The 12,741-nt window shown below is 37.0% G+C and overlaps 1 protein-coding gene across 1 annotated transcript in view; it reads left to right on the top strand.

Annotated features, from left to right (window-relative positions):
* Positions 1-12,741, top strand: part of LOC131163678 (THO complex subunit 1) — a 69,277-nt gene that overhangs the window by 45,585 nt on the left and 10,951 nt on the right. The window contains exons 13-18 of the mRNA XM_058120336.1: positions 2,110-2,151; positions 8,636-8,752; positions 8,898-8,980; positions 10,882-10,948; positions 11,956-12,027; positions 12,180-12,230. Of these exons, the coding sequence (XP_057976319.1) occupies positions 2,110-2,151; positions 8,636-8,752; positions 8,898-8,980; positions 10,882-10,948; positions 11,956-12,027; positions 12,180-12,230 (432 nt within the window). The remainder of the gene's footprint in view (positions 1-2,109; positions 2,152-8,635; positions 8,753-8,897; positions 8,981-10,881; positions 10,949-11,955; positions 12,028-12,179; positions 12,231-12,741) is intronic.

The following is a 12,741-nucleotide window of genomic DNA, read 5'->3' as shown; positions in this document are numbered from 1 at the left end:
GGGCCTGTACCCTACCCTAATCTCGGGAACTCTCACTTGTAATGTGCCGAATTATCTATTGCAGGAATTATATATATATCTCCTATAGTACAGTTCGAGAATGTTTTAAATGTGTAACAACTTTCTACTGGAATAAACTCATGTTGTCACACACTGATGTAATATGATCCACCTTACTGAGAAGTGTCTCACCCCAATATACAAAATTTGTTTCAGGAAACTGGTCCTAGACTTCTAAAGGGACTGTGGAGCGTAGTGTTGTTATTAGTTTACGTAAGTTTTGTTTAAGTACTGGTTTTTAGCCAGATTGTCTTTTTGGGAATGTAATGACAGATTATGTTTTTAGTATGTATGGATGTATGTAATAAGGATACAGTTAGAAACTCTGGTAAGTCTATTAGAAGATATGAATGTTTATGTTTTCCGCTGTGCATGAATATGATTCTCAGTATGAAACACCTGTATGTCCTTAATAGGGCAGGTTGTATATGTAGGTTAGCAGAGACAGGTATGTTATGTATGTATAGTAGCACTCCGGGCCCACCTAGAGGGTTGGGGCGTTACATGAGTAGACCTAATAAAGCTATTAGTTGGATATGTGTTTCATGTGCTTTGAGTCAAATGAAGCTGCTGACCATTTGTTCCTTCACTGTCGGGCAGCTAAGCAGCTTTGGGTCCACCCATTTTCAGTTGTTTTTTTATGAGGCTGTGGTGCTCCCCTGGAAGGTTGATTCTTTCTTCATGGTGCGTTGCTGAGGCTTTTGGAGAAGTGAGAAAGGGTTGGCCTCATGGAGATGCAGTCCTTGTTCTCTTCTGGACCCTTTTGTCCGAAAGGAATACTATGACTGAATGGTGTTCTACTATTAATTCTATTCCACTGTGCCCAACTTCAGTGCTAAATACTTTTTAAAATGTTATTCCGTGTGGTCTGGTGTTTGCCATTTCTTGGAAAATGTAGGAGAATACTGGTTCAATAAGCACAGGACACCAATCATACTCCCTTGGACTCTGAGCATATGTACTGTTGACTGAAGAATAGCAGTAGTGTGAAAGGTTGTGTGGGGTGATTTAGTGTAAAAAAGGTAGAGAAGGAAAAATGGAGATACTTTGGGTTGTTGGGGTTGGGGGCGGGTGGGGGGGGGGGGGGGGGGGTGGGTGTGAGGTGGGGAGAGGAGAAAGGAGGAAGAGAGAAAAGAGAGAGAGGAAACACACGCAACTTCTCAATTTCAAATTCACAAACTGCCTCAAATGATTTCATTTTCAACACACTAGTATATAGGGAAGATAAAAATACAAGAAAATTACAATTGAACTGCAAAAAACACATCTATTGAGAAAGAAACCCCCATACACATGCCCAACTAAAAATTAAACTAAACACATTTGTGCTTAGGACACAACAATCCTTGGACCCTATTCTTTGAGTTTGGCCTCCAATCTGGTCAAAGATGGTTCTTCCAATAACCTGCTTCCCATTCTACATCAGTGGTCTATGCTTACTTGATGTTCTGAAAATTCTGTTCTAGCCTTGTATTGGGTATTTATGATAGAAAATGGTATCTGCAGCCCTAAAAACCTTCATTTTATGATAGAATTGATAGCAATTTATGCTTGCTCACTTAAATAAGTGAGCGAGCACAAAATAACACAAAGTAAACCCAAAAGAAGCATTTAGTTTTATTTAAGTTTTCAAAAGAAACACAAAGTAAACCCATATTTATGATAGAATTGATAGCAATTCATGCTCGCTCACTTACGTGCCTCATTGACGCAAAAAAGAAAATATGGGTTTACTTTGAGTTTCTTTTGAAGACTTAAATAAATATCATTTACATACCTTGCTTATATATGAACGTGGACAAAAAAAGAACTTTCGCGCGCTTAATTTCGATTCTTTTTGGTGATTTTATTAAAAAAATTACAATAAAACTAAATTGTAAATATTATCTTTTATAAAAAAATTAAGTTATACATTCATTTGTTATATATTATCCTTAAATGGAGCTGAATGGGAAAAAGAAATCCAAATTGTTATGATTTAATTTTTTGGGTGTTACATTTTTTTTCTCTATGTATTGGATGTTTGACTAAACTCTTATTTGTTTGTAGGCCCCTGGAAAGAATGACAAAGATTCACCATCTGAAGCCATGGTTGGTGTTATTTTGTTATAATTTTCTGTTATGCTACGAATTTTATTTTTTAACAAAATATTTGGTCTCAGATACCAATATGGTCTGTACTCCTGAGTTTAATAAATGCCACTATAGAGGTTTTTCTAGCTAGACAACAAGCATAAATAATGTTCATTGATATTCTGACACTTATCAAGAAGGATGGAGTAAGAAAACAAGAAATTATTTTTCTTCAAATTGCTTAATCCGTCTCATACTTGACCTCTTGATATTTCTCATCACCATAGAAAGGAGTATAAAGGAAAATGGGAACCATTAGCATCACCAGTTAAATGACCAAAAAATATTTGCAAGAAAACTCCCTCAATCCAACCTCTAGAAGACAGAATGAAGGAATCTATCACCTGCAAGAGTTGGGCCAACTCTCTAGTGCTGCAGCGTGCATACTTTTCCTAAATTTTGTTCTATTCTCGTTTCTTTTATTTAAGATACTTTTATAAGGGTCATATCTTCAAGATTTTAGGATATTATTGTTTAGGAAGCAAGATCTTAGGGTATTATTATTGAGGAAACTAGCATTTAATTTACGTAGGTTTCTTAAATTAGTTTGCTTATCATCAAAGCATTGTAAGCCCATAACTAGGCCCTTCTGTATTTAGTTTTAGGGGATTAGAATTGAGAATTTGAGGGCGGTTTGTTATTGCTGTAGAAGATTATGTAAACAAAAACTTGAAACAAAAACAAAACCAAAAACGGCAACTTGTTTGGTCAACAAATGGTCATTTTTGTCCTTGAAACAAATAGCAATGAATAATATTGTTAAAATAATAAAATGCAAAATATATGAATTAAAAAGTTATATTAAAAATAGAAATTACTATAGTTAATTTACTTTATTATATTTCAAAACTCACTTTTTAGATTTTAGTACTACAAGAACAATTTTATTTTACTTTGAAAAATAATAAAAATGTTTTTTTGAACATATTTTATATTTTCTTCAAAATTTGAGGAATTTTGTGGATATTTTTATTTTAATTATATTTTAAATTAACACGCTCTTTTTATTTTAATTATAATTAAAAATTGTGAACTGAAAATCATAAAATATGGCTTTCAAATTTTTTGAAGACAACTGAGAACTGAGAACAAAAATTGAAAACTATCAATGTAAATAAAGGCATTGTCATAACCTGTTTCTTGATTGTACAGAAACAAAAACAGAAATGATTCTAAATAATACCTAAGTTGTTGGATGTTGGTCAACTGATATCAGAGCAAACTCTGATCCGGCACAATTGTTAGTGTTATTTGACACAGTTAACAATTTCAAATCAAATTGCCACAACTCAGTTTTGATACGGTTGTCTGCAAGTTTTCTCTTAAACTTGTAGGGCTTGTAGTTTCAACTTAATTGCCCTACACTGAAACCATCTTTGCTGCCATCTTAATCACCGTGCCAGCCCCTCTCTAAATCTACCATTTGACCATTTCTCATTCCCAGCAGTTGGAAAAAAAGCAGGAGTGCTGCAACGAAGACTGAACTTGCAGGTGCATAGAAATAAACCTGTGCTTCCATGAAGAATGAAGAAGTGGTTCCAAATATAGTGCTGCTGCAGCCATCTACTTCCTTTATCATCACAGGAGTATTTGTGACTGAATCAGGAGATTAAGAATTTTCATCCTTCACTAAAGCGGTCCACTGTGTCTTTGTTGCCAGGGAGGATTTTTTTGGGCATTTTCATAGACCCATATGCTTGCTGGAGCAAAAGTGTACATTTTTGCATACAGCTTCCTTCACCAGCCATTCATCTCCCCGGAGATTGTCAATAATCTGTTGCTGCCCGTTGATGCAGCCACACTCACAGCTTGTTAAAACCCTAGCCTCCGTTCACTTGAATCCTATTTCTATTTGTGGAAATATGAGGTACAGAAACCCTACCTCTCTCTCGCTTAAAGATGAACCATCTCCCCCACCTTCCCATATGAAGAAAAGGGGTTCAAAAAAGTTTCAGACCAACCAGTTCAATAGAACTGGTTGAGTCAAACCAGACTGAACCTGTCAGCCAGCAGGCTTAAAAAAAAAAGGTCGTTACCTTTACCCCTGCATTGGCCAAGATTGATGCTAGGATGAACAAGCTTGATTCTATGCTTCATGCCCTTATGTCTATCTTCAAGCATAATTATGAATCAAAAGAAAAGGATTCATTTGTGTCCATGTGAAAAGAGGTAGCAGAGGTATAGCTATTAAAATTGCAGAATCACTGCATTGGCAGCTAAAGCCTCAACTTGCTGAGGTAGTTGAGGAAGCTGCTATTGAGATTGAGAAGGGTCAGTGGAAGAAATAATTATTGCCGCAAAATTGCAACCGGATTATCACTCAGTTTATTTCATCATCTGAAGTAAATTTGTCAGTTGTGCCTCCACAACCTGTTCACTCATATAATCCTATTTCGAATTTGAAGCTGGCACATTACATAATTTACATTGGCCTCCCTCAAGCATGGTCAAGACCTGTGTTCCTCATCCTTTGGATTTTAAAATTTTTGAGGTTGAATTCTTTTTGAGTAGGGAGAATGAAGCAATGTGCAAACATGAGCTATATAACTCTTCTAACTTTATTGTATTTTTGTTTCTTTAATTTAGGATATTTTTTTAGGATCATCATATCTTCAAGATTCTAGGGTATTATTATTTAGGAAACTAGCATTTTTTTAGTTTATTTAGATTTCTGAAATTAGTTTGCTTATCTTCCAAACATTGTAAGAGCCTATAAAAAAATCCTTATGTTTTTGGGTATTGGGCCTATGACACTCGCTGCCTTTCACTCAAATTCCTCCTGAAAAAGATATCCCTAGAGATAATCCCCCTCAGGATCCAAAAATTTGAAACTCGAGCACCATGATGATCTGGAAGACTAAATGTGAGGAAACACTATACTGAAATGTTCTGTATTGATCCACAAATCTCCCAAAATGAACTCTCTTCCACTGCTGACATGGAATCTTACCCAAGGATGGAGTACGTGTGAAATCTGAGAAATAAACTTCCCAAGGACTCCCATGACTAGCGTTAAAACTAACTGTATTGATCCACAAATCTCCCAAAATGAACTCTCTTCCACTGCTGACATGGAATCTTACCCAAGGATGGAGTACGTGTGAAATCTGAGAAATAAACTTCCCAAGGACTCCCATGACTAGCGTTAAAACTAACATTGGCATCCCATTCATTCTCTTGGAGTCCAAAATCAAAGTTTATATTTCCGTAGTCCACGATAGTGGTTCTCTCTCTCTCTCTCTCTCTCATGAATACTACTATGGCTTCAATAGTAGCAGGTGATGCTAAAGTGATAGATTCAGATTGAAGGAAATGCCTTCAACCTGAGATTGGTGAGGTGGGGGACACTCCTTTTCTGTTTGTGTTTGAGAAAATTTCTTGTAAAGGGTGGGTAAGATTATTGAAAGAGGCAGGTGTTCATATGGGTAATCTGCATTACTGGCTGTCAATTAAGTGGACAAGCGTGGGGAAGTCTCTGGATTCTGTAGTTAGGTCTGGGGTGGAGAGGTAAGAATTTTCCAGTGTTTATTTCTGCTGGGGGGATCTACAAAGAAGGGGGCTGTCAGTCACCAACAGATGTTCCCTTTGCATGGCTGATGCAGAATCTGTAAAGCATATCCTCCATTGCATTTGGATAAGGAATCTCTGGAACATAGCATTGTCTCTTTATCAGACCGCTAACTCTGTGGGAGGGGAACTCTGGGATTGGGAAGGGATTCAGGCAACAAAGGAGAAGAGGAAGGCTATATCCCTTATTCCTGTTGCAATTTTCTGGTCTGTTTAGAAAGAGAGGAATAGGTGAATGTTTAAAAATTCAACCTCAGCAATCCCAAACAGCAAAGAACACTGGTTTACTGCAGTCAATAGCTGGCATATTGGGACTGTTGTTAATGACTATAGTGTAATTTTTCATTTGTGTGACATCCTTCTTGGGGCTTGATTCATTGTACCACATGCTGGCATCCCCTTGATTCCTTTTCAATAAAGCTTCCTTATCCAAAAAAATAATAATTCTGCTGGTGGAAATGGGGGATTGGGTGGCGAAGCTTCACAAACTATTTCTGCGAATTAGCTAAGGAGTTTTGCTAGGAATCTGGAGGAGGCAGTGATACAAGCCCTTCAGTGCCCGGATCCTGGAGTCAAGTGGTGATGGATGGGAAGAAAGGTGAAGAAGAAGCTTGCGCAAGTTGAATTTGGCCAAGAAAAGCAAGGTGAGGTGCATGAAAAGAAAACCTGTACCTTCAGTGTGGGGTGAGATCTCACAAGTTGAATCCATGGTGGCTCGATCAGTGATGAATATTCACACTTTGAAGGTATCTAGTGTTCCGGAGGATGCTACGATACTAGCAGAGGCGGTTAGGGTTGTGCTTGGAGAAAAAGAGGCTAAGAAATTTGGACCAGGTTGTTTGGTCGTTGTTTTGGATTTGGGCCAGATCATTGAAAGCAGTATCTCTTTTAACTAAGTTGGGTCACTTAACTGAACAGTTCCATAATTTCAGTAATAATATTCCAGACCTTTCTTTGGATTCAAATGATGGCTCTTCTCATCTGGGTCTTTTGCAGATGGGCCATGTTTTTAAACAGGCCCATTATGAGGAAAAGGATGAATGGGCCACTTCCCTGTTGGACCCTGTTAATGGGCAGGACAATTTCCTAGCATTAATACTCAGGAGTAGAGTACTGGGAAGGGGACTTCAACCATCTGTTTTAACAAAGTTCAAAGCCTTTCTCCAGCTGTCAAAACATGCATGGAACAGATCAGGATTCGGGGCAAAGCTAGGACACTGTTAGCTTGGTTTCGAAACAGGTTCGTGGTGGCAAAGATGATAAAAATGAAAGTGCCAGATTGGTTGATGATTCTGGGTTTGCAGAGGGACTCGAAGCTGGTGTGGCTGAGAATAATAGAGAGATGTTCATTTGAGGAAGAAACCTGATGTCTCAGGTTTCAAGCCTGATAAATCTAAGGGTACTAATGTTTACGTTCATCGGGAGGCTGCTCTGATGAGTGAAGAAATGAGGAAGTTATATGAAGAGGAGAGAGAGCTCTCTGGTGGGACAGTGCCAAAGACTTTCCTAGCCTCCTTGTGGGTGCACTCCTTGGGTTTCTTAGGGGTCTTCTGCTGTCTGACCTTGCTAGAGATTGGAAGGCAGGACTCTTGTATGGTTTTCTTGTAATGTATTTTCCTATATTGGTGTTTTCTCCACCGTTTATTGTTCTTCAGCTTTTATAGCTGGTTGGGGAGGACTCCTTGTCCTCCAAATTGCGTACTCTCCGTGTTTCAGATAAAAAAACAGAGGAGATTCAAGTTTTGTGGAAGACATACATTATAGGAAGTAAGGGTATATCTAGTGATGGGGCTAGCAATGGAAAGGAGATTAAGAAATGGGGAAACCTTTGAGATAATGATAGTAAAGACCTTAGTGAGCTTGATTGTGATGGGGGGTTGCTTTTGGATGAGACTTGGGAACAATATGGATATGTTTCTGATTCATTTGATGTACTGGGGGATTTATTATGTGTATGTCCATCCACGTTGGAAGGATGGGAGGATGTTTCTATTTTTGAAGATGATTGGTTAATAAACTGCAATGCAAGGATGGAATTCTACCTACATGAATGTATATAATGGATTTAAAGATGTGTGATACGGGAGGAAATGAAGTGTGTGCTTTGGTGGGGATTAAAAAAAAGTGTAGAATGGTCAGAGGGAGTTAGCAAACCTGAAGTGCTAGGATTATGACGGAAAAAGGGTTTGAAAGGGGCTTTCTTGGTTAATTTTTGTTTTATTTATTTATTCATTTATTTATATATTATTATTTTTTTTTTGTATTTTAGGTGGACGATCTGTCCCCTTAGGTTGTAACTTCTCGTTCTCTATCTAATACACCTTTTCTTATAAAAAAAAAATTGTTGCAAAGTACCATATGCCATAGGGATCCAGGCACTAGAGGAAAACACCATTACCATTTACCCACCACCCAAACCACACTCACCCTTTGTTTTACAAACCCTGTCCTAAAAAGCCAAATGGCCCCTAGCACCTTCCTGCAGTCCCATTTATGGTTTTGTCAATCCTAATCCACTTGTACCAATTGGTGTCAGAGATGAGAAAGCGGACTACATCTAGGAGTCAACAATTCAATATTAACTGAAATAGTGATAGATTGGTAGGCCATTAGAAATGGAAGTCTCTTTCAGAAAAAGGAACAGATTGTATGTGAGAGAATCTTGGGAATTGCATATGTATTGTATGTGCATGCTGTAACCTCACAAACACACATGGATGTGAGTCATGTGACACTTGTTCGTTTGCCCCAAACCATAGCTAATGTGCTTTATCATAATCACATATCCATATGCACATATGGAAGCATATGAACATCTAGTGTGTGTGTGTGTGTGTTTCTAGAAAAATTGATTCAATTTCTATTTCATTTCCAGAAAGAAGAAATAAAATCTTGTGAAGAGCGTGTGAAAAAGCTTCTTGAAATGACTCCTCCCAAAGGGAAAGAATTTCTTCACAGCATTGAGCATATATTAGAGCGTGAAAAAAACTGGGTAAGTCAGTTCTATCTCCTCCCTTCTCTCTGTGCCTTCTGCACCTTGCATGCCCCAAGGGAAGGACACATTGTAAAAATTGATCTTTTGAAACCATCATGAATGTTGTCTAGCTTATTTTATAATGCCATTTTTGTGATTCTAGGTGTGGTGGAAACGTGATGGTTGCCCTCCATTTGAAAAGCAGACAATAGAGAAGAAAGCAGTTCAAGATGGAATACGAAAGCGGTATGCATCGGGCTGATTTATCTTCTCCCCTTGTTACTCCATTTTGCCCTTGTTAAGCTAAATGTCTCTAGTCATGATGTGTTTTGATAAGAATATGCAGCTTTTGCTGTTTTTGAGTGGTTTGGCATGAGACAAATGCATTTTATATTCATGTTCTACCTGGCTATTGATTGGACTCTATTTTTGCTTTGCTGTGGGTTTTTTCTTCTGGTTGTTTTGGCCATTTTGGTTTCTCTAATCATCAGGGTGATTGTAATGCTTTTAGCCTGATTTTTTTTCTCTTTTACTTGTATGTATTTTTTTGTACTGTTTTTTTGTGTTTTATTTTAGAAAGATTTATTATTCTTGTGTATTCATCCTTCTCTTAATAAGGTTTCTTTTATTATTATTAAAAAAAGAATATTTTAGATGGGCAAGTAGGAAAATAATTAAAAATCTATTTTCCTTGGATCATAATTTTGTTGTCATCCCCATCTATCATTTTAAATCATTATACTCAATATTAGCTATCAGTTTTCAAGATTTAATACTTGGTTAATCTAGAAGTAGAAATATACTGAGTTTTGAGGGTAAAAATGTATAGGTTGTATAGATTGAAAGCTGTAGTGAGGTCAATACTATTGTTTCCAAATGTGGAGTGGCCAATCAGTTGGCCAGGTTGTGCAGCCCGCTCATAGTAGTCAAAGGCACAAGGCACACTGAGACGCAAAGGGTACTCTGAACCTAGGCGTGAAGCAAAGGTGCACGCCTCACGGGTGAGAACTAAATTGTCTGTTTTTGCAAAATGCTCTATATAATGTATTATTATTATTATTATTATTATTATTACTATTACTTTGATAAAAGAAAATATATATAACAGATTGACAAATCACGAAGAGAGCAGATCATGATTTCTTCCAAAGGAACAAAAGAAAAGATATAAACAGATACAAATAGTTACAGAAGAGCTGCCTTCCAATCTCTTTGTAGCTCGGGCAGCAACATCCCCCAGACAAACCCAAAAGAGTGATCCCAAAAAGAAGCAAGAAACACAACTCTATACCATAACGAACCAGGGGAAGATGTTCGGTCTTTGAAGATTCTTGAACTCCTCTTTGTCCACAGGGTCCATGAAGTAACAAAAACAACGCATCCCCCCTAATGCCTGATCCTTTCTGGATTTTCCAAAAGCTCACTTGCAGGAATCCCTCATTACCCACGGAGCCATCCAAGCATTGCCAAAACACAAGAAGAGAGCCACCCTGCAATGAAGGAAGATGTATGCGTTTGTTTTATTGGTCTCATGGCACAGGTGTTTTATCCCAATTTTTAGGCGTTGACATTCCACAATTTCTCTGATTTTCACCCCAAAACCTTGAGTATTCTATCTTTAGTCCATTTCTGATCTCATCCAACTATCCAAGCCCCTCCTACCAAAAACATTATATCCCCATACTTATTAAGTAGACAAGTACTCATTGAATCTTTCCTAAAACTATTACATACACATTCTATGTAATCCAGACTTATGAAAACATGCATAACCATTCAAAATAGTGCAATTTAATTGGGTCTATGTAAATTTTAGTGGCTGGGTTATCACTCTGCAAGCAGTAAGCACTGAGGAGCTTAAATGGATTTTGTTTTGTTTTGTTTTGTTATCTGACTCTATACCCGCATTATATGCATGTTCCTTGTTTGTGTCGAATTGTGCGCACATTATGTAATTGCATTCAAATTTGCCAGAAGTTATAGCTATAGATTATAATTAATAATTTTGATATGGCATATGGGTTTCAAATTTCCCATTGAAATCTTTTATTATCTCAATTGTGCTATTTTTTGCTTTTTATACTGGAAGTGCTGTATAATTTTCATTTAGATCATTTTATTCAAGATGCAATTTTTTTTTCCTACAGTAGGCCCCGTTGGAGATTAGGAAATAAAGAACTCTCTTTGTTGTGGAAGTGGGCTGATCAGAACCCGGTATGTCTTATTTACTTTGTACTATTGTACAAGCTCCTAAAGGACCATAAATTAGCATTTTCAGCACTATATATGGTTCAAACTTTCTCTATTCGACATTATTAGTGGGGAAATACCAATAACATTATTATGTAAGTTTTTCTTTTTTCACTTTTTTTCTGTGAGGGAGGTGGTCTGAGGGTCGCCTGCTGGCTGTAGCCAATTATTAGATGTGTTAAGACTTACCACTCATTATAAGAACCCAAACATCAGCACAAGAAACCTGGTAATCCTGCTGATCTTATAAGATTTAAGTCCTGTACATTTTGTGTTTGTTTTCCAAATTACATAAATTGTATGGAAAGATGCTCGATGATTGGAAAATCATCTTTGAAATGGAACTAACCTATATAATAGTGCAAAGCTACAGATCACTTGTCTGAATACAATGTTAGGTCTTCTCCCGTATTTATTTTATTCAACCTTGTGGGATGAAAGTAAAAGTAGAATTGAGATTTCTTGGCTGTGGTCACAGGTGAGATTTCTATCATGATGGGATCTAAAGATGAACTAAGTTTCAAAATTTGTAATTGGTGGAATCCAAGTTGAGGGAATGACCTGATTTGGCAGATGTTTAGGTTATTAGGAGGAAATTTTTTTGACTCTGGAGACATTAGCACATTGGCAGAGATGATACATGCTATGCAGGCTATGTGTCAGACTCCTACTTTTCAATCTCTTCAATTTGAACAAGAGGACATGACTATGGCAATCCTAGTAGATTTTATTACCTAATGATGTGGTCTACTGAGTCCTCATGATGTTCTATCTTTAATTGCCAATGCAGTTAATGGCTTAATGCTACATCATGTTGTAAACACTTGTTCAATAGTTTAAATACATTGCTTATGCCTTGAACTTTTTATCATTGCCAATGCAGTTAATGGCTTAATGCTACATCATGTTGTAAACACTTGTTCAATAGTTTAAATACATTGCTTATGCCTTGAACTTTTTATCATGTCTAGAATGCTCTGACTGATCCTCAACGAGTTCGCACTCCAGCTGTTACAGAATATTGGAAACCATTGGCTGAAGATGTGAGTACTGCCTCTTTCTGCCTTAACTCACTAGTATATTGGGTTTCTCATTATCATACCAGAAATAGGGGTTTAAAAGATTTTCTTTTTCATCTTTAAACTTTTTTATTTTTTCACTCACTATTTAATTCAATTTATCTGTAAAATTACAGATGGATGTATCTGCTGGAATAGAAAATGAGTATCACCACAAAAGCAACCGGGTCAGTTTACTTTTTGGAGTTTCATTTGATTATGCTGAGCGTCGCCTTTAAGATGGTCTTGCACTCTTGCTCTTCTTGCTCCTGCACTTCTCATTAACATGATTTTTCTCATAAAACATTTATGTAGCATTAATATTTTAAGATTAAATATGTTATTTTAGTAATTAGGTGGTGTATATGGGGTACTCATTCCCTTTGTATCTTTTTACAATTAATATAAGGAGTGCTGACCTGGTGATGTACGTTTTTCTCCCAGGTCTGAATGTAAATCATCTTTCTCCAGCCTATGACTCTCTCTCTCTCTCTCTCTCTCTGATTTCCTGGTTCACAGACATGGTATCAGAGAAAGCTTTCATCTCCCATTCTTGAATTTTTTTTTTTTTGTTAACTCTTTGAGTCCTGTCCGCACTCTTTATCTCTAGTGTTTATAGTCATTGTTCATCACTGCTATGTGAGTTCGTTCTCTTTGACAATCAGTTCATCACTACTGTTGATCTGAATTGGTTTTCAA

The sequence above is a fragment of the Malania oleifera genome, chromosome 9 (assembly GCF_029873635.1).
Source record: "Malania oleifera isolate guangnan ecotype guangnan chromosome 9, ASM2987363v1, whole genome shotgun sequence".
Taxonomy (NCBI): domain Eukaryota; kingdom Viridiplantae; phylum Streptophyta; class Magnoliopsida; order Santalales; family Ximeniaceae; genus Malania; species Malania oleifera.
Note: the sequence above shows the minus strand (reverse complement) of the source record. Positions and strands in the feature narration are given on the sequence as shown.